General features: G+C 40.5%; 1 protein-coding gene across 18 annotated transcripts in view; it reads right to left on the reverse strand.

The window, feature by feature from the left end:
- Positions 1-23,579, reverse strand: part of LOC308594117 (uncharacterized protein) — a 235,438-nt gene that overhangs the window by 80,278 nt on the left and 131,581 nt on the right. For 6 of the 18 annotated variants that reach the window (XR_014011326.1, XR_014011327.1, XR_014011328.1 and 3 more), the window contains 2 exons: positions 5,412-5,465; positions 4,199-4,442 (listed from right to left, as the gene is read on the reverse strand). The exons of 5 other annotated variants lie outside the window; for them this stretch is intronic. Coding sequence is in view for 4 of the 13 variants with exons in the window: in XM_081206855.1 (XP_081062981.1) it covers positions 4,422-4,442; positions 5,412-5,465 (75 nt within the window). In the remaining 9 variants the exon portion in view is untranslated. Of the gene's footprint in view, positions 1-4,198; positions 4,443-5,411; positions 5,466-13,810; positions 14,024-23,579 lie in introns of those variants that run through there. 7 more of the 18 variants (XR_014011330.1, XM_081206854.1, XM_081206853.1 and 4 more) reach the window with 2 other exon arrangements.

Genomic DNA, 23,579 nt, shown 5'->3' on the forward strand with positions numbered 1-23,579 from the left:
AAGATAAAGCACTGCACAAAATGTGTATACTATGAGGTATTGTCGGAGCTGACAAAAGTCCAAGGATATTTGTCTCTTTGAACAATAGCTGTATAGATGCTAAAATCCATGAATTTGTTCTTGGCAGCAACTGGGTATCTGATGGCACTTGGGAGATCAATGTGGTGCTCCTCATTAAACAAGCAGTTTACCTACTGACAGCTAGATGCTATTTTAGTAAAATTGAGGCCAGCTGCACAGGTAGGATGGTAGTTTTGAAATAGCCATCAGCCATGAGCATACTGGACAGCCTTGAGCAAGCTGCCGTCTCTTAGTCCCCCTTCACATTGCCATGCCTTATGTAGGTAGCCTAGAGTCCTAGCTGCATCGGGCTGTGATGAATTTTGGGAGGTCAGAGACAGATGAATTGCTTTGTATGAGAAGGGATAGGAAAATCTAGCTCCACTTATTTTTATACTTGGGGGAGAGCTTCCCATTTAGAGATCTCACCAGGCAAATAAATACATAACTCTACTCAGTTAATCATCAGGCCTTTACAACCCATGCTATGCAGAAACAGATAGCCTTTCGTCCCAATTTTTTAAGGACATGCTGTACTGTTCCTCAGTCTCCAAATAAGAAGAAGAATTGTGCCAGTGGAATCAGCACTAGTATGTGCTGGGTGCGGGGAGGGAGTGCCAGTACACATTGTTGAAGCCAAGCCACTGTTTTGACTTTCAAATGCAGCGGGGTGGGGGGAATATTATGGGGGAAAACCTGTTCCTTGGATGGCATTTTCCCTAGCGGCTACCTTCACACATCACTTATGCACATACATTGGCATTTCAAATAACTCTCTGATAGGAAAATAATGGGAAAAACCCTCTCCCCTCTTTTTCATTTCAAATTTCAACTCAAATTTAATATTTAGTATAGAAATAGATGATGAAATGTGAGAGAAACACAGAGATTTCAGCTAATAAGGATGACTAACAAAAATACTTTCCTATTAGCATTCCACTACTCTTTCCTGAACTCCTTTCTTTTGCATCTGCTTTCTTTACAATCTTTTCTCTATGTGTATATTTTGTTTGGTGCACTAACTGTGGTTCTTTTGGAGTGAAAAGCTTGGATCCGTATAGGCAGGACAAGTGCTGTTTTTCTTTAAATCCACAGATTTAAAGATCCAGAGATCTCTGGGGCTTCTTTGCTTACATACAACTTACCTACAACCCCATAGGAACTTGAGTGCTCTTGTCTTATTTGGGGGCATCTCACAGGCATCCGGTTGGCCACTATGGGAACAGAATGCTGTACTAGATGAGTCAACCTTCCTCAACCTGTATCCTCCAGATGTTTTGAACCATAGCCACCCTCGCCAGTGGCCATGCTTTCTGGGGCTGGTGTGAGCTGTGGTGCACAACATGCAGAGAGCATCGGCTCAGGGAATTCTGAGATAGGCCTTTAGCCTAATCCAACAGGGTTTTTCTTCTGTTCTTGTGGCAGGAAATATTCCAGCCACTAATCATCACCCAACAATGGGGGGAAGTGGCTCCCTCAGAGCCCTACATTATAACACCTGCAGAATGGATTGGGGGTGAAGGGTTAGGGTCAACACATTCAATGTTTTTGCAAAAAAATCAAAAAATCTTTAGGAAATATTATATATTTTGTGGGTGGGGGGAAGAGGCAGGCTCTTTGGCCTTCTTGGCTTTGACATGAATGATTCCCACAGCCTCTTGGTAGTAAAGAATGGTCATTGTACAACTGTGAATCTTTCTTTTCTTCTCATACGCTCTTTTTAATTGCAGATGATTGGTACCAAATCCAGAGCACTGGCAAAGGTCACCACAGTCTACAGTAAGGCATTTCTTTGCACTTAGCTAATAATCCATCATGTCTGCGGCCAGCACTTTAAAAGGCTGTTTCTGAGCACAGAAGACAGAGAAGAGCTCTTCATTTCAAATCCTCCTTTCACAATATAAAATATAGCACCTTTTTTTTAAAGTCACTTGCTACTGTGAAGAACAGACTGCAGAACACTATTACCAATGATTTAAAGTGAAAGCTTCAGACTGAGTATCATTTACTAATATTTGCTAGCGGTCCGTGAAGAAGGCACAGCTGCTATTTCATTCAAGCTGTGGAATGCATTCAATGAAAGAGCACAAAAGCATGTAAATATTTCTTTACCCAAATCTGTTAAATATTATAATACTTTACACTGTTGTTTGGTTATCATATCAGCCACCTTTGCATCACAGTCATGCTACGACTGGTGTAGAAAGACATCGGTTTGTGTTCATTGCATGCAGCACTGTGTCCATTCCACCACACTCTAGCCTGTATCAAAAACTATGTTCTTTGACTTGCTGCCTGCCATGGCAGAATTTTACATAATTAAATAAATTATTATGTTATTCCACACCATTCATTTCAACGCAGATGAAATGCAATTCTAATGGCATGGGAAGTTCGTCAATTATATATTGTTGGTGGACTGAAAATGGCAGCAATGAATGCTGATCATATTTACTGGATTGATTTCTATTCTGGATATTGGATAAATAAACCAACATTGGCAATTTATGCTCTCATTTCCATCAGAGTTCTCTGACATCCCTGCTCACTACTGTTCATTGTAAATGCCTTACATGATCACCACTGCTGGAATAATAATAATAATAATTTATTATTTATACCCCGCCCATCTGGCTGAGTTTCCCCAGCCACTCTGGGCGGCTCCCAATCAGTGTTAAAAACAGTACAGCGTTACATATTAAAAACTTCCCTGAACAGGGCTGCCTTAAGATGTCTTCTGAATGTCAGGTAATTATTTATCTCTTTGACATCTGATGGGAGGGCGTTCCACAGGGTGGGCGCCACTACCGAGAAGGCCCTCTGTCTGGTTCCCTGTAGCCTCACTTCTCGCAATGAGGGAACTGGAATTGCATCTAGCTGTGTGGTTCATGTGTCCAGTGGAGATCCACTGAAGGATGAGACATCTAGAGGTTGCTGTGGTGATTTTGCATGGATTTTTGCTGATGAAGCCACTCAGAACTCATCTGACTTTCTTGCAATAGTTATAAAAAAGGGAGAGGTAACTCGTGCTAGAAGATTGCAATTTATTATTATTTGAAGATTGCCTGAGTCCATTTGTAAACAATCTTGTTCAGAAACACTACGAAAATAAATAACGAGTATAAAATAGATGTTAAAATGAATGTATCTAAGAAAATCAATCTATGTTTGTCTTAAGTGTAAAGAGGGGTAAACTCTGTAAACTCTTGATAAGAACATCACAAAAAATAATAATGGGAAAAACAGAAAACTGAACTTACCCTGGAAATGAATAAAATACAACAAAACAAAGTAACATTAATGATAATAAAAATAACATTTGTAAAAAAAAACCCACAATTAGAAGTTTTAGAAACACACAAATTATGCCAGTCAATTAACTTAAATAGACAAAGGACATTTGAATTGTATACCAATTAAAGAAACAGAACAGATGAAGCAAATTCCCCAATAATGGGTGTGTGTGTGTGTGTGATATTTTAAAATTTCCTGAGGAGATTACAGAAGACTTTTAAAAACCCTATTCTAAATTATATAAATCAACCCACAAATAGAAAAAATAACAAAGTATTTATATAAAATGAAAATTCTGAAACTGAGGAAGGCAAGCAATTATTGGAAAAACTTGTTTTAGGCAATGAAATATTGGAAGCTATTTAGGCTTTAATGGAAAACTATGCACCAAGTCCTGATGGCTTAACTATATGCACTATAAAAACTTCAAACTTTTTAGTAACTCCCTTCAATGAAAGTTAGTGAAATCCAGACTGAAAAATAGTTGCTGCAATCATGGCAGGAGGCAACAATAGTAGTGATCCTTAAAGGAGGTGGAGATTTGATATTAGCATCTTCTAATAGACCCATATCACTTTTAAATACTCATTACAATATATTTACTAGTGTCTTAAAAAGGAAGTTTAACAGTGTCTTTAATAAAGAGATATACCAAGATCAAACATGGGTTTATTATAAAGGAGAAAAAGAGATGATCGAAGAAAAGTGTTATATACCACAAATTATAAATTCAGAATTTTAGAGGAGACCTTGTTGATAGTTATAGATACAGAAAAGGCCTTTGATAATTTAGAAGGACCTTTCCTTTTTGGAAACACTTAAAACTTATTTTTGCAGTGGCTTATAGACAAAGGATTCAGCCCATTTATTCATATTTGGAAGCAAGAATTCACACCAACTGGAATTTATCAAAAATGTTGATAACAAAAGTCATGTGACAGTGATGTATATTGTCAGGTAAATTGTTTGTCTTAGCATTAGATCCCCGAGCACTTGAAATAAGAAAGAAAGAAAAAATGAAAAAAGTATGTTGTTTTTCTCACTTACAAGTTGCCTGGATTGAATTCTCAGCAAGAGATGCCACAAACCTAGAGAAAGAGAGAAGAGAAAAGCACATGAAAAGAACTTCTGCCCACATTAGATGCAATTTGAATCCCACAGGAAGGATAAGAAAAATCCTATGTACTGGTCTTGAATTGATTACATTATCCAAAAAATTTAAGGAGTTCTAGATTCTGTGTTCTGTGCCTAATTGTCAATTACCTGAATGAAAGCTACCTGCCTATTACTTCTTCATCATCTCCTGTGGTCATTTTAGGAATGGGCATATCAGTCTATTTCCAGTCTATATTAGTTTCACATATGTTCACTGCATTCTGTTTCTGAATTAACCTATTTTTTCAAAGACGAACTTAATGAAAACTGTACTTAACTATTCATTTAATCGCATATTTTAAATACCTTTTCTCTCAAAATGCACTTTTCAAAATGTAATTTCTTTCACATACACATTTAAAAACAACAATATGATCTTTTTTTAAAGCCAAGAACTTCACTGGAACATTCAGAAGTGCAGAAGCCAGCGGACAACTGCTTTTCAATCCACATATTAGTCCCAGGGCTGCAGATCAGGTCAATCCATTTTAGCATTCTCAAAAATTGCATCCCTCAAGCATCCCCAGGACTGCATACAGACATGGAGTTTCTTCTTTTAACTTTATTGTTTACAATGCTATCACTTTTGTGTCAATTTCTAACATTTGTTTTACACAGCAGTACCCTTTGCATTATGGAACTCTAGCCTTTTGATTTATATAGCAGCATGCTGCACTAAAATTAATTCACACTAGTGGCTGTGGTGTGACACAATGAGGAATGTGTTTGTACATGTCACCACTCCCCCCACCCTTTCTGCGCATGCATGCTTCCTCTGTTGATCACACAGTAACATGCCAAAATCCCACCCAAAACTATGTGAGCAGTGGAGGTGCAATCCATGACAACTTGAAAGAAAGGTGGAATACATCAAATAATTAAATAAGCTACAGGAAACTTACAACACACAGCACCCACAATGTTCCAGGTTTCCAGGGTTGGAAATGGATTATTTTCTGGAAATGGTTAACATGGAAATGAGTTATAAACTTCTAGTAGATACTATGTAAAGGTGGTGTCTCCCCTTCGCATTAACACCCCGGCACAGTCAGCTCGGTATTTACAATCTTTATTACATATGTACAAGAAACAGGTACAGTTCAGGATTACGCATCCGAACCCGTTGAGTCAGATTCGGGGAGTGGCTTTCTTCGATTCCCACGCCAACAAAGTAGGTGTGGGAATTGCGTGAGATGCCTTTGATTCTTACGTTTCATTTCCCTCCTTGTCTGTGCTGATTTGGAAGCCCCCTCTCTTCCAGAGTCTGAGCTCCTTCCCCGAGCCTCTGGGCGGTTGAAGAGCTCTTCAGCATCCCTGAGTCCTTCCTTCTCCTGGCTAATCTCCTCCCTCTCTTCCACTTCCTCTGTCTCTGGGTGGTTGAAGGACTCTACAGGTTGAAGCCCCTGCTCCGCCTCTTCTATCACTTGCTCCTCAGAATTGAACATACTGCTAGGTTTCCAGAAGTGGATTTTACATTGGGAAATATGGAAATTTATATGTAAGGAAATGTCAGGAAGACAGGATAAAGTGCCATCTGAATGCAGCCTTGATCATTATATACCTGTGTAACAGGACTGAGGCAGGCCAGTCTTAGTTGCTGGCATCTGATTGTCTCCAGAGACAATGGTGTGTGCCTCTGGGGGTAGTCAAACTGCTGGAGAATCGCTCAGAATTGCTGCCTCCCATGTAGTTTTTGCTGCATTAGCAACACTGAAGTGTTCTCCCTGGGGCATAAGCTTGGGCAGCGTGTATGGAGGTCTTGGGCTGCCCAGATGACAAGACCCCTATCTGGGGAACCGGGTTCACGTCTCCGCTCCTCCACATGCAGCTGCTGGGTGACCTTGGGCCAGTCACACTTCTCTGAAGTCTCTCAGCCCCACTCACCTCACAGAGTGTTTGTTGTGGGGGAGGAAGGGAAAGGAGAATGTTAGCCGCTTTGAGACTCCTTAAAGGGAGTGAAAGGCGGGATATCAAATCCAAACTCCTCCTCCTCCTCCTCCTCCTCCTCCTCCTCCTCCTCCTCCTCCTCTTCTTCTTCTTCTTCTTCTTCTTCTTCTTCTTCTTCTTCTTCTTCTTCTTCTCAGCTTCCCTGATGTGGTGCAAAGGAAAGCAGAGCAATATGGTTGGCACCAGCTTGGCTGCAGGAATTGCTGTAAAGAGGCATACAAGACACATGTTGTTGGGCTATTAACTCCCATTGTCCGTGGCCATCGGCCATGTTGCCTGGGGCTGATGTGTGTTCAAATCCTACAACAAATGGAGAGCTACAAATTCTCAATTCCTGGCATAAAGTGGATGTGTGTGCTGGTTTGGATGGAGCTATTAATAAGCTGCTCTAATATTATTGTGGTTTGCCTATATGAAAAGAAAAAAATCTGTAGAAAGCTGAACAAAGTTTTCTCAAACTGCACCTGCTATGTTATATACAGTATTTTTTTTTATGAAAAAATAATTCTACCCAGCTTTGTTATATTTTTTCCATGTGCAAAGACCAACCACTCACTGTGTTGTAAGCTGAATGGCCTTTATTGCATATTCATTTAACAATAAATGAACAAAGGTCTTCATAAAAGAGAATTATCTGTAAAATGTACCACAACATGTACTTCTCCAGCATCGAGGAGAACGACATTGTGAGGTTTGAAGTAAGGAGTAAAACAAACAATGACAAACCCGAGTGGTGCATACAATGACAATCAAGCTTTTGTTCACTTCAAGGGTGGGGGGGAGGCAAAGGCTTATTGTAAATTACAGTGTAAATGAATCTTATTTGCTTCACTGTTACTCATTTAGTAATGTACAAAATATTTCTCTCTGTGTGTGGCCCGATGTCAACAGAATGCATACCATTTTGAGCAGCAGGAAGCTAAGAGTACGGAAAAGAAGAAATAAACCTATGAAGTTGGGGAGAAATGCTTGTTTCAGGGTTGGCCTAACATGCATCAATACTTTTCCATCATAGGAAAACTTCCTTATATGAAGTTTGACCATTGGTCCATCTATCTCATCATGAGCTGCACTGAATGACAGTCACTTTCCAGGATTTTAGGCACCCTCTACCAGCCCTAGGACGCGAGTGGTGCTGTGGTCTAAACCACAGAGCCTAGGGCTTGCCGATCAGAAGGTCGGCGGTTTGAATCCTCACGACAGGGTGAGCTCCCATTGTTGGGTCCTGCCTACCTAGCAGTTTGAAAGCACATCAAAGTGCAAGTAGATAAATAGGTAGCGCTCCAGAAGGAAGGTAAACGGCGTTTCCATGCGCTGCTCTGGTTCGCCACAACCCTAGAGTCGTTTCCATGCGCTGCTCTGGTTCACCACAACCCTAGAGTCGTTCGTGATTGGACCTAACGGTCAGGTGTCCCTTTACCTTTACGAGCCCTACCCAGAGATGACAGGGATTGAACCTGGCACCTTTTGCCTGCCAGGGCCATGTGTCCATTTCTCACAACTTTCTTGTCTCACACAAATGGCCACAATCACTAGGATGTAAGGGCTACAACATCTAACACCCAACAGAAACATCTTCCTGAGTGTTAAGGCAGCTTCCCTAGATTAGGATTTAGGACTATCACCCTCTGAAGAGTCAGCCAGTTGCCCCACTCAAAAGCACATTGGTACCAAGTCCAACAGTTTTCTGCCTGGCAGCCTTCCTTGGTGCTTGAGTGCAGAAAGAGGAAAAAACCAAAACCCTCTTGCTCTTAAGTTGCTCTTCTACAGTCTCACCTCCCTGGGAGGTTGAGGCCTCCTTTGTGTAAGTAATACACCAAGTAGTCAAAAGAAAGAGAGAGATATACATATTTTTGTTTCCAAGCGAGAAGTGGGCATAGCTGAAGCACTACATATACCATTGCATACAAAGTCTTCGTTAGAAGCAGCCATATCCATAGCTCCCCCTTTGGGAGAAATGATTTCCAAGAGCATTTCTTTGGCTTGAAAATGTAACAGGAAAAACACCCTCCAGGTAAAGAGAAAGCAGTTTTAATTTGATGGTTAGCACTGAAGAAGATGGGTAGGCAACACATGTTTGCATTTGATGTGACACTTGTATTGTTGGTTTTGATCGGCTTGGCCAGATTTAAAATAAAGCTGTGCTAACTGAATACCAAACTCTTTCTTTGTAACACAAATGCTAATTTGCAGCGTCCAACCCCTGTTTTTCCCTTGGTTATTTTATACACTGACAATTCCCTCTGTAGGTGGTTTTATAACATAGTGCTTTAAGGACACTCTGTTTAAAAAGATCTATTGCATTGGGGCTTTCTGCAATAAATACAGTGTTGCAAACCTCCCTTTGCACAGAAGCTGTGAATCATACACAAGGGAATGCCATGTCTGGTAGCATAATTTTGACTTTAACTTTAATTCACAGCTATAATGGGATAGAACATATATGAATAGTTAATATTTATTTTTCTGAATTGGTGGACTTAGGTGAGGCAGATGAAAAGAAAATCTTCACTCAGCTAACAAATCACTTTTACATTAGCAGAACCAAAATCTTCTCAGTGAATATATGTAAATCACTAACTTTCAGGCACCCAAGGGAATGTGCTTCATGCTATAACTTAAATACTAATGAAATCAACTGAAAATGATACTCATTAGTCAGCTGTGCCTTGATAGGGTTCCCTGTGGACTGATATAAATTCACCATTAGAAATGGATTCTCTCCTAGTCCACAGTGAGCATTTAATCCTTCTGCAAAGCAGATTCAAATTTAATGTGGAATGTGTGTTCTCTCTGTACTCCCACCCCCATTTCAGACTCTTTATGTTTCCATATTTGCAGTGCTTTGTTTCTAATCCTTTTAAAGCTGTCATGTTCCCTCCCTGCTGCCTCTCATTCTTTCAGTTGTCTGCCCATATTTTACTCATCCCTGTGTGACACAGAAATAAAAAATTAGCAAAAATAATTTGAAGGGCACCAAGTGGCATAGAGCTCAAACTAATGGCTTCCCTTTCAAGACAAGTGCCCCCTCACCCTATGTAAAGAGAATGGGCCAGGGTAAATTTCAAACATCCAGGGAATGGTTGTGCTTGCCAGGCTCTGAGTATAAAAGGGTTCTGGTATCCACGAACACCAGGAGGTTTTTCAGACATTGTTGGACTACAACTTCAATAATCCTTGAACATTAACTATGTTGGCTGGGACTGATGGGAGTTGCAGTTCAAAAACATCTGGAGAGCCAAAGGTTTCTCATCCCAGATGCAAAGCTCCTTTAACTAGGGCCAGATGAAAAAGAGGTTAGGGCACCTCTAATAGTTGATTAGTAGAAGACACTTCAGGTGTGGCTTGCATGACACTCCCATGACACCTGGCCTGGAGGGGAGGGCAGGACCTGGACTGACTCCAGCTACGGTTGAATATGGGTTGCCATATTTCAAAAAGTGCAAATCTGGACAGAAAAGCTGTTGGAAAATGAAATGTCCAGGAAATTCCAGATGTATGGTGGCTGAACAAACTCTTTGGCAGGAGCAGGTTGGTGGCTTCTGTTGCTGTTATTATTGCTCTAATTGTTTAAAATTTGGGTTTTATTGTTTTATAAATTAAGGGATATATGATGTGCCTGGAAAGAGAGGAGCTGGGGAGAGCGGGGGACGGACGGACTACAATTGCAGTGATTCTGGGCAAGGCGAGTTATGCAGGGTGGGCAAGCTGGGTAAGGGGAACATGGCACAGGCAGTTAGGATCTGCTCTGTGTGCCAGCCCCTCATTATTCAACCTGGGGAATTGTGGTTTTCCATACCTGGGTGTGTGAGCAGAGTAGGTCACCTATGTACTGGGTGCAGCATCAGGGCAGCCGGTGATGGGCACCACGCCCCTGCGGGCGGCGTGCCCTGCCCCTAGGACACGTGCCAGCCCCATCTCCGCCTGCTCTCTGCCCCCCGGTGCCGGAGCATGAAGCTCCACCACTGCTCCTAGGCTGCTCGTTCTGGGGAACTTCAACATGCAACTATAAACTCCAAACAGCAATAGATCACCTATAAGACGTTGGTCCTTACAAAAAGTCTTTCTGCAAAGTTTCTACAAAAAATGATGGCTTCTAATTTTTTTTTGGGGGGGGGGATCTTTGTCAGATTCCAATTTGAACCAACAATGAGCACTTCTTCTTACAAACAAGTTATATGATAGGTGCACCCATGTGTTGATTTGAGTGCATGATAGAAGCTTCTATCAATGTCCTGCTCCTCCTCATTTAGTGAATGCATGAAAGGCTTTGTGAAAGGGGTTCCATTTGTACAAAGAGACAAATAACTTAAATGTACTTAAGAATATAAGAAGAGGCTGGTTCATCAGGCCAATAGCCCATTAAGTCTAGCATTCTTTTCAGTGGTGTAGTGTGGGGGGTGCAGGGGGGGCCGGCCGCACCGGGCGCAACATCTGGGGGTTAGGGTTAGGGGGCGCAAATCCACGTGTTAGGGGGCGCAAATCCATGGGTTAGGAGGCGCAAATTACTTGCCTTGCCCCGGGTGCTGACAACCCACGCTACGCCACTGATTCTTTTTTCACAGTGATCAACCAGATGCCTAGGGAAAGCCGGAAAGCAGGACCTGAGTGCAACAGCGTTTTAGTAAAAATTATTTACATTATGTTTATAAGCTGCTTTGTGAGAGCTTTGTCCCGGAAGGTGACATATTAATTTTTAAGCAAAGACAAAATATCTTCCCTTTACCATATTAAACCAAAGTACATTTTCACACAGCCCAAACAATCCAGTTTAGAGAAACCAGGCTTTGAGAAAATATGCCATTTTCTTTCTTCTTCCAGAAATATATAGTGTTTGATGATGTAACCTTTCTGTGAAAATTTCACGAATTAATTTTGTGTGTCGGTGTGATGTTTCAGTGTAGGATATCTGTTTTGGACATAGAGCTGTGAAAATTCTACCATGAGACAAATGAATGCATGCTAGGAATAAAACAAAGCAGAAAAATAAAAATAACCTTATTTATATGCAGGCAGTGGGATGAAGCCTTCAAGGCCACACTGAATACATTCTGACTATTTAGACTAACATATATTGTAATTTCTGCTGCCACAGACTAAGTATTGTGGAGCAAAACAATGTGTTTTGAAAAATCCATTAATCAGGATTCCCGCCTCCTTAAGTCAAAATCAGCACTTCTGAGGATGATGATGATTGGTACAAATGGATTCAGTCTTCATTAGCCCATTCAGCAATCTTACCCCATTCAGCTGTCCAAAAGTTACGTTGCAAAATGTTCACAATAAATCTCTACTTTTTATGTGGAAAGAAGTGATAGGACCAGTGAGTAATCAAAATACTTGTCTTCACTATACAATCCTAACGCCTAACCCTTCCACAGCCATTTTTATTAGCTGGGATTCCACTGGCAACAAAATACATTGGGTGAAGAGGAGGGAGGAGACAGCTTTCACTGATCACCCCTCCCTTCCTACAGAACCTTTTGCCTCCTGAAAATCTGATTTGGAGAACTAGGTGATTCTTTGGAACAGTGGAGAAAACTGTAGTGGGAGTGGGAATTGCCAAAAATTGCCTTGCTCATTCCGCCAACAAGGTCCTCAACTGGATCTTCAACCCATCAGTGGATGGAAGGAACCCTTCAGTTTACAACAGCCTAGTTAGTATCCATGCCATTATGATTCTTTGTCCAGGACATTGGCTGGAAGGAAACTCAGGGTTTCCTGATCTATACTCAGTGCATTACCCAGCAGTTCAGAGACTTTATCTTTCACTTAAGTGATTGCTAACTACAGAAAACCATCTATTTATAAAAACATTAGTTCAATTCACCAATCTACTTAGATTCCATGTTCATGCTTCTCTTTTTCTTTTTCCAAGTTTCCATCCTCTTGCTCCATGTCAGAGAGGTTTTTTAAATATTTGGAAAGGCATCACTAAATCCCTTTGCTTAGATCAAGTAATCTTTAAATCTATTTAATTGTGTCTCTTTTTGTATTAGCTCTGCTTAAAAATTCAATTCAAGCATGCATGCCATCATTATGGCCTTTTCAGGGTGATAGAAGTGGCAGTAGTTACTTCCAACCTGTAATTAGGAAATGCAGAAATCTTCACTAAAAACAGAATTTTAATACCTCTGACATCATCAGAAGAAATATTTTGTCTTATCCTATTTGAGCCTCAAGCATGAGCTAGAATTTATTGTAAAAAACAACAACAGTGTAACAAAGACAGAATCATGTCTGCTAGCACCCAAATTCATTTTAGATCCATATTTTCAGCCACTTCAATTAGTTCTTGAATGTTATAGAAGATCAGTAGACAAACCAGTACAATATATGCAAGATTTACTAAGCTACTCTGTTCTCTATTCATCTTCAATAAGCTTCAATAATTAGATTATCTCCATTTGTTTGGAACATTTTTAAAAATAGTCATGAAGAAAATCTTAATTTTGTTTTGAAACATGAAAATTCAGCACCTGACTGCTCTGTGTATTTATTTTACTTTGTAAGTATGGCAGTAACATAGAGAAAAACCACATCCTCATGCTCATTTGCTGTTCACACTAGACCAGAGGGATGTCAAATACTATCAGGTATTAAATTAAGCAAGGACGTTTTCAGCAAAATTGATTTTTTGAGTCTTTGGAATCCTTGAAATCACTCAGAGTCCTTGTTGCTTGGCAGGTACCCCATTAATCTTTATAGGGTCCTATTGACATTGCTGGTTGCAACTTTCCTACTCTGCTTTCAGGGCAGATATGAATAGACCACAAAGGGGAAGAAGATTCAATTTTAATTCAGCAGAATCCACAGATAGCTCCTTAAAGTGAACAGAAAATGATATTGAAAGGATTTTTAAAGACAGGGTGTAAATCATAAAGAGGGCTACTTCCTGATAAAAGCCAGCACTAGGGACAGTTTTGTCACTGAATTAATTTTGCTTGCCAGTAAGAGCAGTTTGAAACCTAACAAAGATCTGTTTCAGAGCTAAATGAGAAGACTTCACTGAATTAGAAGACTTCACTGAATTACATTTTGGGGGGATTTGGAGTAGGGATTTTGATAGGATGGTGTTCTGTCTTCTCCCACCTTAGGGTATCAGGGGAGGCTAGATTTATATTGGGGCATTCACAGGTGGGGTGGAGGTTGTATTCTGAAGGGCAGAGTCATGGCAAGGCAAGTCCATTAGTCCAGTCATGTCCAGTAGATCAGTATTCCCCAACCTTGGGCCTCCAGCTGTCTTTGGACTACAATTCCCATCATCCTTGACCACTGGTCTTGCTAGCGAGGGATGATGGGAGTTGTAGTCCAAAAACAGCTGGAGGCCCAAGGTTGGGGAACACTGCAGTAGATCAAGGCAGGGCAAAAAGCATTTTGTCAGCACCATGGAGAGCTCACAGCAAACAGTGTTTGTTAGGACTCATTCAGGGAAAGCTGGAGGGAGTCAGTAAGACCACATCCTCTGACCTGAATGATCTGGGAGCAGAACAGTGATGTCTCACCAGATGAGCAGAGAATTGTGACTAGAGAACCAGGAAGGAAATTGTCAACTGTAGACCTCCACCTATTCAGTGGAAATATTCAGTGGAATATTTTGTCAGTGTTTGAAAAAGAAAAGGTTCTGACCTCCTTTGACTCCTTCGCCTGGTCCTAGTTGGCACAAAAGAGTCCTTGAGAAAGAGTATTTTTGCAGAGTATTGCTGCTTTGATTCTTAAAAAGTCTTCTTATCTAACCAAAACCGACATCTTTTACACACACCAAACTCAGCCAACTTTCTACCATGCAACCAACCCACACTCACACAATCAATGACCACTCTATATATACAGACATATACAGGTGAAAGGTTACATGAGTCATGCAGGCTTTGCCAATTCATTGTAGGCCGCTGACTTGTGCCGACTCAGTTCCTTTTGTATTAAAGAAACAGCGGCCAATTTTAGGGCATGGCATATTTTCTTCTCTGAGCTCATGAGGCTTAGAAATGAAGTCAGAGAAAGAAGCACACACAAACACACCCAACCCTATGGGATATTTAGAGAATACAAGTTAAATCTAACCCTACCTTTTACCATTTTTCTCCTCTATACCCCTTGCCAGCTGAGGACAATGCTTCCTGCGTATCATGAAGTGGCCTCTAATGCTTGCCTAAGACATGTGTTAGTCTTTCAGGTGCTATGAGACTCTTTGCTGGTTTTGGTGCAACAGACAAAGATAGCTACCCATCTGGAAGTTAACTATCTGTAGCATTTCACAGGCAAAAGCAGGCAGTAGGACTCTTTCCAACATACTGTCATTTCCTTCACGGATAGATGCACATGAAAAATGTTTCATTCAAATTCCAGGTGGGCTTTGAAATACACACAGAGAGAAGAAGAAGAAGAAGAAGAAGAAGAAGAAGAAGAAGAGGGCAGAAAGATGGGCTAAATATACATTACATTAACAACATGATTAGGAATCACGTTATGAAAAAATTTAAAAAGCAAGCATGGGAAAGTGGTGATTGTCTTCAGCTACACAGCATGTGAGGGGGCAGGTGTTAAGCCTTCCCTCTTTAGCTGTGGTATTGGGGGGGGGGGAATTGCCCATCCCCAAGTGTATATTAGTATTCAGAAGAAAAGGTCTTATTGGTGCCAATTGCTCATCATGGCATTAAGAGGAATGTATAGCAAGGCTCCTTGTTTTCCCTGCAAATCCTATTTTGTCATGTGCAGAAAGAGCTATGTGTGTGAAAACCATTTCATTGGTTCCAGCAGTATCTATACTATAGTGAGAAGAAGTTGACAGGTAATTAAATTATGTTGTTAGGAATTCCACAGATCTTTGAGCTTCCATCCCCACCCCACCCCCACCCTCTTTCCCCCAGTCCTTATACTAGTCAGCTAAAGAACATCTGACAGCTGCACAAAATGGTGCTGGCCACATTTTCTCATCTTGGTGCCAAATACTGACCCTGTTATGCACAATTAGCAGGGATGACAGAAAATCCAGACAGGCACATTCATGAGCACTGACATTTAGACTGAACTAGGATCATTTGGAGGCCAACCATGAGAGCACTTTCCCTGTTGCAAAACAATGAAATAAAACACAGCCCCCCTTTTTTTCTTGAATGAGGCATATACTTTTCATGTGAAATGCAAAAAAATTAAAGCCAGCCCCTCAGAGTAAAGAGGTGGGGAAGGGGGGGGGGAGAACGGTTTATTCCCTCTTCATGTTAATTTATGATTGGAGCAGTGCCTCTCTCACTTTTTACTTGGATTTCAACCTTGTAAAAACTCTTGTGATTAAGCCGCTGAATCGCGTCTCCCAGTTTTTGACCCTGAAGGTTTGGGTAGGTTTGGTAACAAAGGCTACTTTCTTCCTTAAATAGAAGAGGTGGGGGCGGGGGGAGCCGTGAAGAGAAGGAAATCTCACACAACAAAAATAATGGGAAATCCACAAAAGAGCCCAAAATGAGAGCGGCATTTATAATGGAATAACTGCCAGAGAATGAATCAGAGACACCCTGCCTTCCAAATTAAATGCTGTTTGGAAATGTGCATACCTCTCACTTAGTCAGTGGGAGACATTAATAAAATAGAGGTTTAATTGGAATGTATTCATTTACTCTTCTGTTTTGACCAAAAACTGAGCCAATAACATCGCTTTAGTTAATTGTGGATGATAGTGTGATTTGTAACACCTCACAATAGGAAAAGCTTCTATTAAACATTGTAAATTGAAAATGTTCAGAGTTCTGAGAATGGGGGGGGGGAGAACTCATCTTCGGTCTCAGCCAATTAGCATACGTTAGGCTCTTTCAATTAGAGTGAGTCATGCACTTTATTTAGGTCGCCACTGGGATCAAATGAGAGGAAAAATGGAGGCACTACAGTTTCCTAGGGTGGGATTTCAGGGACTGCAGACTGAAGTCTGTGCCCATAAAGGGACATTGGGTTTGCATTTCTCAAACTATCAATGCCACAGGGCAAACTGCTGTCAAAATTGAATAGACTACCAGAAGCAGTTTGTGATCTGGAAGTGAAAAAAGTCAAGCATCACACTGGACAAGCATCAATCTGCTCTAGGCTGAACCTAAAATTTCCTGAATCCCAATGGAATATTGTGATAAGAAGGAATAAGTTGTAGGGCCACCATCAGCACCCAAAAACCTTTGGCAACTGCCTGAATCTTGGTATCTATGCCCTTGGGCAGAATCCACTGACCCCTGTCGTCGGCCCCTCACACTGGGTGGCTGGGTCTCAAAAGCAGCATCTCTCCACAGCATTATGCAAAATATAAAATGGCCAATTCCTAATTATGTGCCACCAGTTAAACTGCATCTGGGGTGGTACTGGGGAGACGAGAGCCACTTCAAACCTGAAGCCAGCCTCAGAAAGTCCCCCACATGACTTGCCCTATTTTCATATTTATATTTCTGGATTCCAGAAAGATAATGGATGCTTCAGGGGTAATCTGTCAAAGGCCACATGCTGGTTGTGGGTAAGGATGGAAGAAGAAGAAGAAGAAGAAGAAGAAGAAGAAGAAGAAGAAGAAGAAGAAGAAGAAGAAGAAGAAGAAGAGTAGTTTGGATTTGGTATCCTGCTTTATCACTACCCGAAGGAGTCTCAAAGCGGCTAACATTCTCCTTTCCCTTCCTTCCCCACAACAAACACTCTGTGAGGTGAGTGGGGCTGAGAGACTTCAGAGTCCACTGCTCTTAACCACTACACCACACTGGCTCTCTGTAATGGACCCTGTAATGGGTAGGGCCAGGGCCAAAAGTGGGTTGGAAATCACCCCCTTTGCCACCTGCTTTCCCCCTTTCCCTCCTCCTCACCACCCAGATGGAAACAGGCTGAGAGTCTGGAGGTTGACAACCCCAAGTGTAAATATTTGCTCAGTGTGCTAGTTTTCAAAGGGTGACATGTCCATAAGCAAACATGTTTTGTAGCTTCTATATCAGACCCTCCAAGTGTCCCTATTTTCCAGGGACAGTCCTGGATTTACCAAAGTCATCCCAGTTTCTGATTTTTATCCCAGAATGTTCCGCTTTTCCTTAGGATGCCCCTATTTTCATCAGAGAAATGTTGGAGGGTATGGAGTTATCCGACCGCCAAGCCATCTGAAGGCATCCCTGTATAGGGAAGGGTTTTTAAAAAAATGTTTAATATTTTATTATCTTTTTATATATGTTGGAAGCTGCCCAGAGTGGCTGAAGCAACACAGTCAGATGGGCAGAGTATAAATAGTAAAATTGTTATTATGGAATAAGACGTCCCTATTTCCATTGGAGAAAAGTTGGAAGGTATGCTATATTACTGGGAATTAAAATGCTGCTATGACAGCAGGAGAGAATACAATTAAAGCTATGGGCTGGTAGGGACTGCCAGTAGACCTGGTGTCCCTGGGTGTTTTGGATGCATCCCACAGGAGACTTGGTGAGAAGCATAATTGTGCTTGGAAAGAGTCAATATTTGGCATCTGCTCATATTGATTCAATTTCTCCACACTGCTGGGATTAGCCTCTGTCACTGTGAATCAGGGCCCAGCTGGATTAGCTATACCCAGTGGGCTAAACCTAGAAATCTATTTTATTTATAACCTTAATTTAGATTATTTATTTATCTGTTTTGCTAATAATACCTTTCTCTTGGCCTGCAAGGACACACACATACAGCAAATGGTTGATTTCACGTCCAAGAAAGCTAAATCCCCTTTTTGTCCACAAAACATACACTGAACTGTAGAAATGCAAGTCAATGTTCCAACCCTGTGGGACTACCTCAAAGGGTAATGGGGAAGTTCAGTCTCTATGACTCATTTAAGCCACTTCCTTTCAGCTCAGAAAATCAAAAGCGATGCTAATTGGTGCCAGAGGGAATGGAGCTGTGTGTGTGTCTGCTTCTGCCTATGCCTCTAAACAGGACACCTCCCTACGAGAGATTTTATATGTGCAGTATTTTCTCAGAATCCTCTCCATCTCTGCCATTCAAATGTGCGTGTGTGAGAGAGAGATAGGCTATTGAGCACATGACTAATTAATTAAAAAGTAGTAAAATAAATAATATGGAAGCCACCTGTCAATTAAAAAAAGACAGGTGCTGGTGAACTAGTGAAGTACAGTGGTACCTCAGCTTAAGCACTTAATTCGTTCTGGAGGTCCGTTCTTAACATGAAACTGTTCTTAACCTGAAGCACCACTTTAGCTAATGGGGCCTCTTGCTGCTGCTGCACCGCCGGAGCACGATTTCTGTTCTCATCCTGAAGCAAAGTTCTTAACCCGAGGTACTATTTCTGGGTTAGCGGAGTCTGTAACCTGGAGCGTATGTAACCTGAAGCGTATGTAACCCGAGGTACCACTGTACCTATAGTGAGAAAGGCATCCTACAAAAGAAAGTCTGGATCATTTCATACCCACCCACCCCTGGGTATCTAGAATTCTCTCTTTGAAATAATCAATATTGCCCAGGAAAGCAAATGACATTATTCAAAAAACAAATTACGACCAAGTCTTTAAAGGGTAGTGTTATTTCATCCATGCAACGCATCCCATTATTTCACCTGTGCATCGGAGAGTAGTGTTATTGTATTGTCTGTGTAACATTGCTATATTATTGGGCATTATAACTCCAGGAAGATGACTTTGTGTGCCAAGTTAAAACAGCAATGGCAGGTTTGGGATCATTCATAAAGTATGTCATACATCAATATTTAATTTTTAATTCAGTTTTTTTTCATTTGTGTATGTGTTTTCTTTCATTCTTCTAAAGCATAATGCAGATCTCATATTTTTCAGGCTTCAGTCAAACTTTACATTCCCATGGTGCCTGTGCAGGTCACAATCATACAAACATTAGACCTCCAGTTCCTAGTTGATGGGATAACAAATGCCACATTATGCTGAAAGCAAATGTTAGCCAAAACGTTTTTTAAAAAATATTGGAAACTGGGTGGGATACATAGTATAACTACTTAGGAATTAGGAATGTGCAAACTGAAGATTTGCAAGGAGGTTTTATTTTGTTAGATAACAGCCCCTACTGTGGCTTGTACACTTCCTTACTTACATGGGATATTGTCCAGAATTGAAGATGGCTAGAATAATAAGAGCCAAGTGCATCTCACTCTCAGTCCTTTTGTTTTCAAATCAATGCAATACTTTCCCCTGTTCATTTCATTAGTTTTCTAAGAGGATCCCCAAGAGGAATATCTAATCCCTTAACCCTGTCAAGGAGAGGGGGGGGGGATTCTTTTATAAGTGTGTTTGTTGCTCTGTTTACCAGAAGCACATAATTATCTGATTCATTGAACAAAGTGATGAACTGAATCCTGGGATAAATCCTAGCCATCGAGCTTGACATTATTAGAGAAAAGCAAATTGAGTCGGGTTCAGACTAGAGGAATTTGAGAGCTACTGTGCTTTTGAAGGACCAATAGGAACAAGGGTGTGAAGGAATGTACGGAGTTTGATCCTTAACAGCAAATCATTGGCCTGGAAGAAATGTGCTCCTAGAAAGAAACACACATTAAGAACACAATCTTGAAAGGAACTGTGAGGAACCCAATCAAAAATGCAAGTTACCTGTGTTTCCCCTTCTTCAGATGTAATATCTGCCTACTCTGGCTTCACTTTAGAGAATATCTCATATTTGATATAAATATTATATGTTACTTTCTTCTACAAATGCAATTTCAGCTTAGTTGCCCTTGTGTCATGGACAAGCATTAGGGTTAGGGTTAAGACACAAGAGTGCAGACTTCCAAGACAGTATTAATTATGTAGATAATATACATGTCCTCTGGGTTGTCCATAGTTTCTGCTATCAATAATGCAGTATTACCAGATGATAAGGGTCAATTGTATGTAAAAGTCACATGGTGGTGGTGGCAACATAACCCTGAATCAAACTCACAGATTGGGACTCTATATTGGTTTGGGATGTTGGTGTGATACGCAGACATGTTTCTCATGGTACAACATGGGCACCTCCATAATGTCTGGTGGTAGCTTTATAACATACCTTATCAGATTAGTTAATCACACATATACCTTTGCCATTGTTTTAAGACTTTAATTTTTTAATTATATTTTATTTGATTTATCTTTATAAGCCACCCAGCAAACTATGTTATTGGGTAACCAATGTAAAATGACGATGATGATGCAACTCATAAGTTTGATTTTTTTGGTGGGGTTCACAATGCTAAAGGACTGTGGGAAATCAGGATTTGTAGGGAAAGCGTATTTGAGAATCAGAAAATATAAGTATTCAGGTGCATTGCAGCTGCATATTGGAAGTCAAACTGCAGGTTTCAAAGGATAAGAGAGGTGTTTTTTTAGATCAGTGCGAGGGAAAAAAATCCCTTCTGAACAATGAATGTCACTTGTAGAAGATCACACACTGAAGTGAAAGAGATGACAACAGGATCTGTAGGATTCAAACTTTATCCCTCAAGCTAAGAACCTGAGACCCACAAATGTAAGCCAAAGTATTAAAACTGCTTAAATTCATGAAAATGAAGGTTAACCTGATCTTGGTGTAGGCTGAAGTGCCCATCGTGAATGACAACTATGCTTCCTCTAGGCATTTATCCATCTCCAGCCTCCTCCTGCAGTCATGAAAGCACAAGTCTCCTCTAAAATGTTGCTGGGTTTGTGCATTGCCCATAGGCCTCTAAAGTAGATGCTCTAGGCTAGGGCAGACCACCTTTCCCAAGTGACATTGTCTTCTAGAAGTCTAGAACTAGAAAGTCTGCATGTAGTGTTCATGTCTGACACATCTTGAAGCCACTTTAGCCCAGCCTCCAAGGATGGAGGGCAACTAAGTGCAGGGGGCAGTATGATGGCTGTGAGAAAAAGGAACAGTTGGATTGGCAGTGGTTGGCAACAACAGACTGGCAATTTTGCTGATGAAAAAGCTGCGGATGGTTCCAGAGTCTGCCTCACCCTATTTAGATGATTTGAAAATATTATATACACAGCTATTTAACTATTTCAGGAGATACACACATGAACATTAATAGGCCACTTCAGATGTTAGCAATAGGTAAGATCAGAGCATGAACTGGGCTGCACTGAATAGTCACACCTGCCATAAAGCATATGTCAACTTGTCTCATTCTCTGGAGTTTGTGCATACAGCACAAATGTGTGCAGGGATGGGATTTCACATGTACAGACAAATACACAAATGCTTGCTCTCTGCAGAAATTCACGCTGTATATGCAGATACTGTGGGGAAGGACTGGTGTCTGTGTGGCCCTGGGGCTGAGGCTAATTGGTGTGGCCTAGCTCAAATGTTGGCTTTTCCCATGAGCATAAGGCCTGAGCAGGGCTTATGTTGTGAAGGCAATGTATACCTCAACAACCAATCCTTTGTTGCTGGACCCCCACATAGTTGAGCATTTCTTGTGACTGTGAGCGGAATCTGGTATAATTTGATTGTATGAGCTACACAGGCATCTACTGGATATTGTCCATGACATGCCTCACTTTCCCTGCCATAAGGAACTGTCCACCTTACATTACACAGAAGTAATGGTTCGCTCTACTGGTGCTGAACTGATGTTGGCACAAATATATTTCTAAACGAAAAATGTGTTATCCCCCCCCTATTTATTTTTGAACATTGCATGTCAAATTCTGTGGGTTTTTTTAAAAAAAGATTTACCCATTAGCCTATATATGAAGCGACTAGATATGAAGTGTTATTGAGCTGCCTTCATTCCACATGCACACTTCTCTGTTTTAGCAAATTTAACACCTCTTTCCAAGGACTGTTAATGATGATGAAGACTCAGATAAGATCGCCAGAAGGGCTAAGGACAGATCTTTAGACTGAGAATTATTATTTTTAATCCTCCTTTACAAGGGTGAAGAAAGTGAAATTCTCACTTACTGCTGTATATATATTTTTTTAAGACTCCGAGTTTACTGTATATTTTTAAAGCCCTATTTAAAGTAAAGGTTGTCCGTGCAGAAAAGAAAGAAATAATCATAACTCAAAATCTTGGCTATATGTTTCCTTTGTAAGCACTTTTATACCCTGCAGGTTGGATAAACAAAATTGAAACTTCAGTTTTTAGTGATTTCAAATCTTGATCCCACTAAAGTAGAAATTGAATCCCTGGGGCATAAGAAATACATATACAATGTTTCTATATGAGGTTTCATGTCACCACAAAGGCATTTCACTGTCTCACAAGAATGGCTATCCTGCTTGCATTAGCCCCATACTCTGAAAGAACAAAATCTCCTTAATTTCCCCTACGTTGAAATACAAATCCATTTGTTGCCAAACGTTTAGCTTGTCATTCCAACAAATTGGTTCTCTGTAGCTTGGATTACACTGAGTTAATAACGTAGCTGCACTTTTCAGGTTTTATTTAATCCTTCCCTCACAATAAAATGTGTTTGGTTTATAATACGAGGGGGAAATACTTAAGTGATACAAAATGTTTGTCTCGATACCTTCAGATGCTTAAAGTTTTTGTTTTGTATACCAAAATAACACTTACCTTCATGAAAATGCTACAGATGATCTGGAGATTTAATTTTCTTTTTGAGTACTTGAACACAAAATGCTTGAAATGTATTTGACTGTGACTCTGAGAATGGTTGTCTAGCTGATATAACTGTTTCATGGGAAGTTCTCTTTATATTCATATTTCTGCAAATCTTCACTTTTTTGTTATACATAAGTTATTGTTTAAATAGCAATACAATAGCAAACCCTACTATATGTGTCCATTGAATTCAAGCTACACCTTGAGCAGCAGTGCTTAGAAGTTAATGGGTCTCGTGCAACAATTTCTCTTCAGATTACTGTTTAGATGCCAACATAAAAAGTATAAGTGTAACTTGTCAAATTTATTGATTGATTGGATTATATTCTGCCCTTCGCCATAAAATGCTCACAGGGCAAGTCATGTAAAGTTACCACAAACATATTGCATAAAAGTAATCTTACACATTCAGATACTGTACATCAAAATCAAATGGAAAAATGAATTCACATTTCCCTCCATCTGTCATAATAGCTCTTTTAAAACAATCCGTACTTGAAAAGGCCTAGCAAAAAAGAAACAATTTTGCCTAGCTCATTGGTGATGCCATTCTCCTGGAGAAGAGGGT

The sequence above is a fragment of the Podarcis bocagei genome, assembly GCF_964188305.1.
Source record: "Podarcis bocagei genome assembly, chromosome: 8".
Taxonomy (NCBI): domain Eukaryota; kingdom Metazoa; phylum Chordata; class Lepidosauria; order Squamata; family Lacertidae; genus Podarcis; species Podarcis bocagei.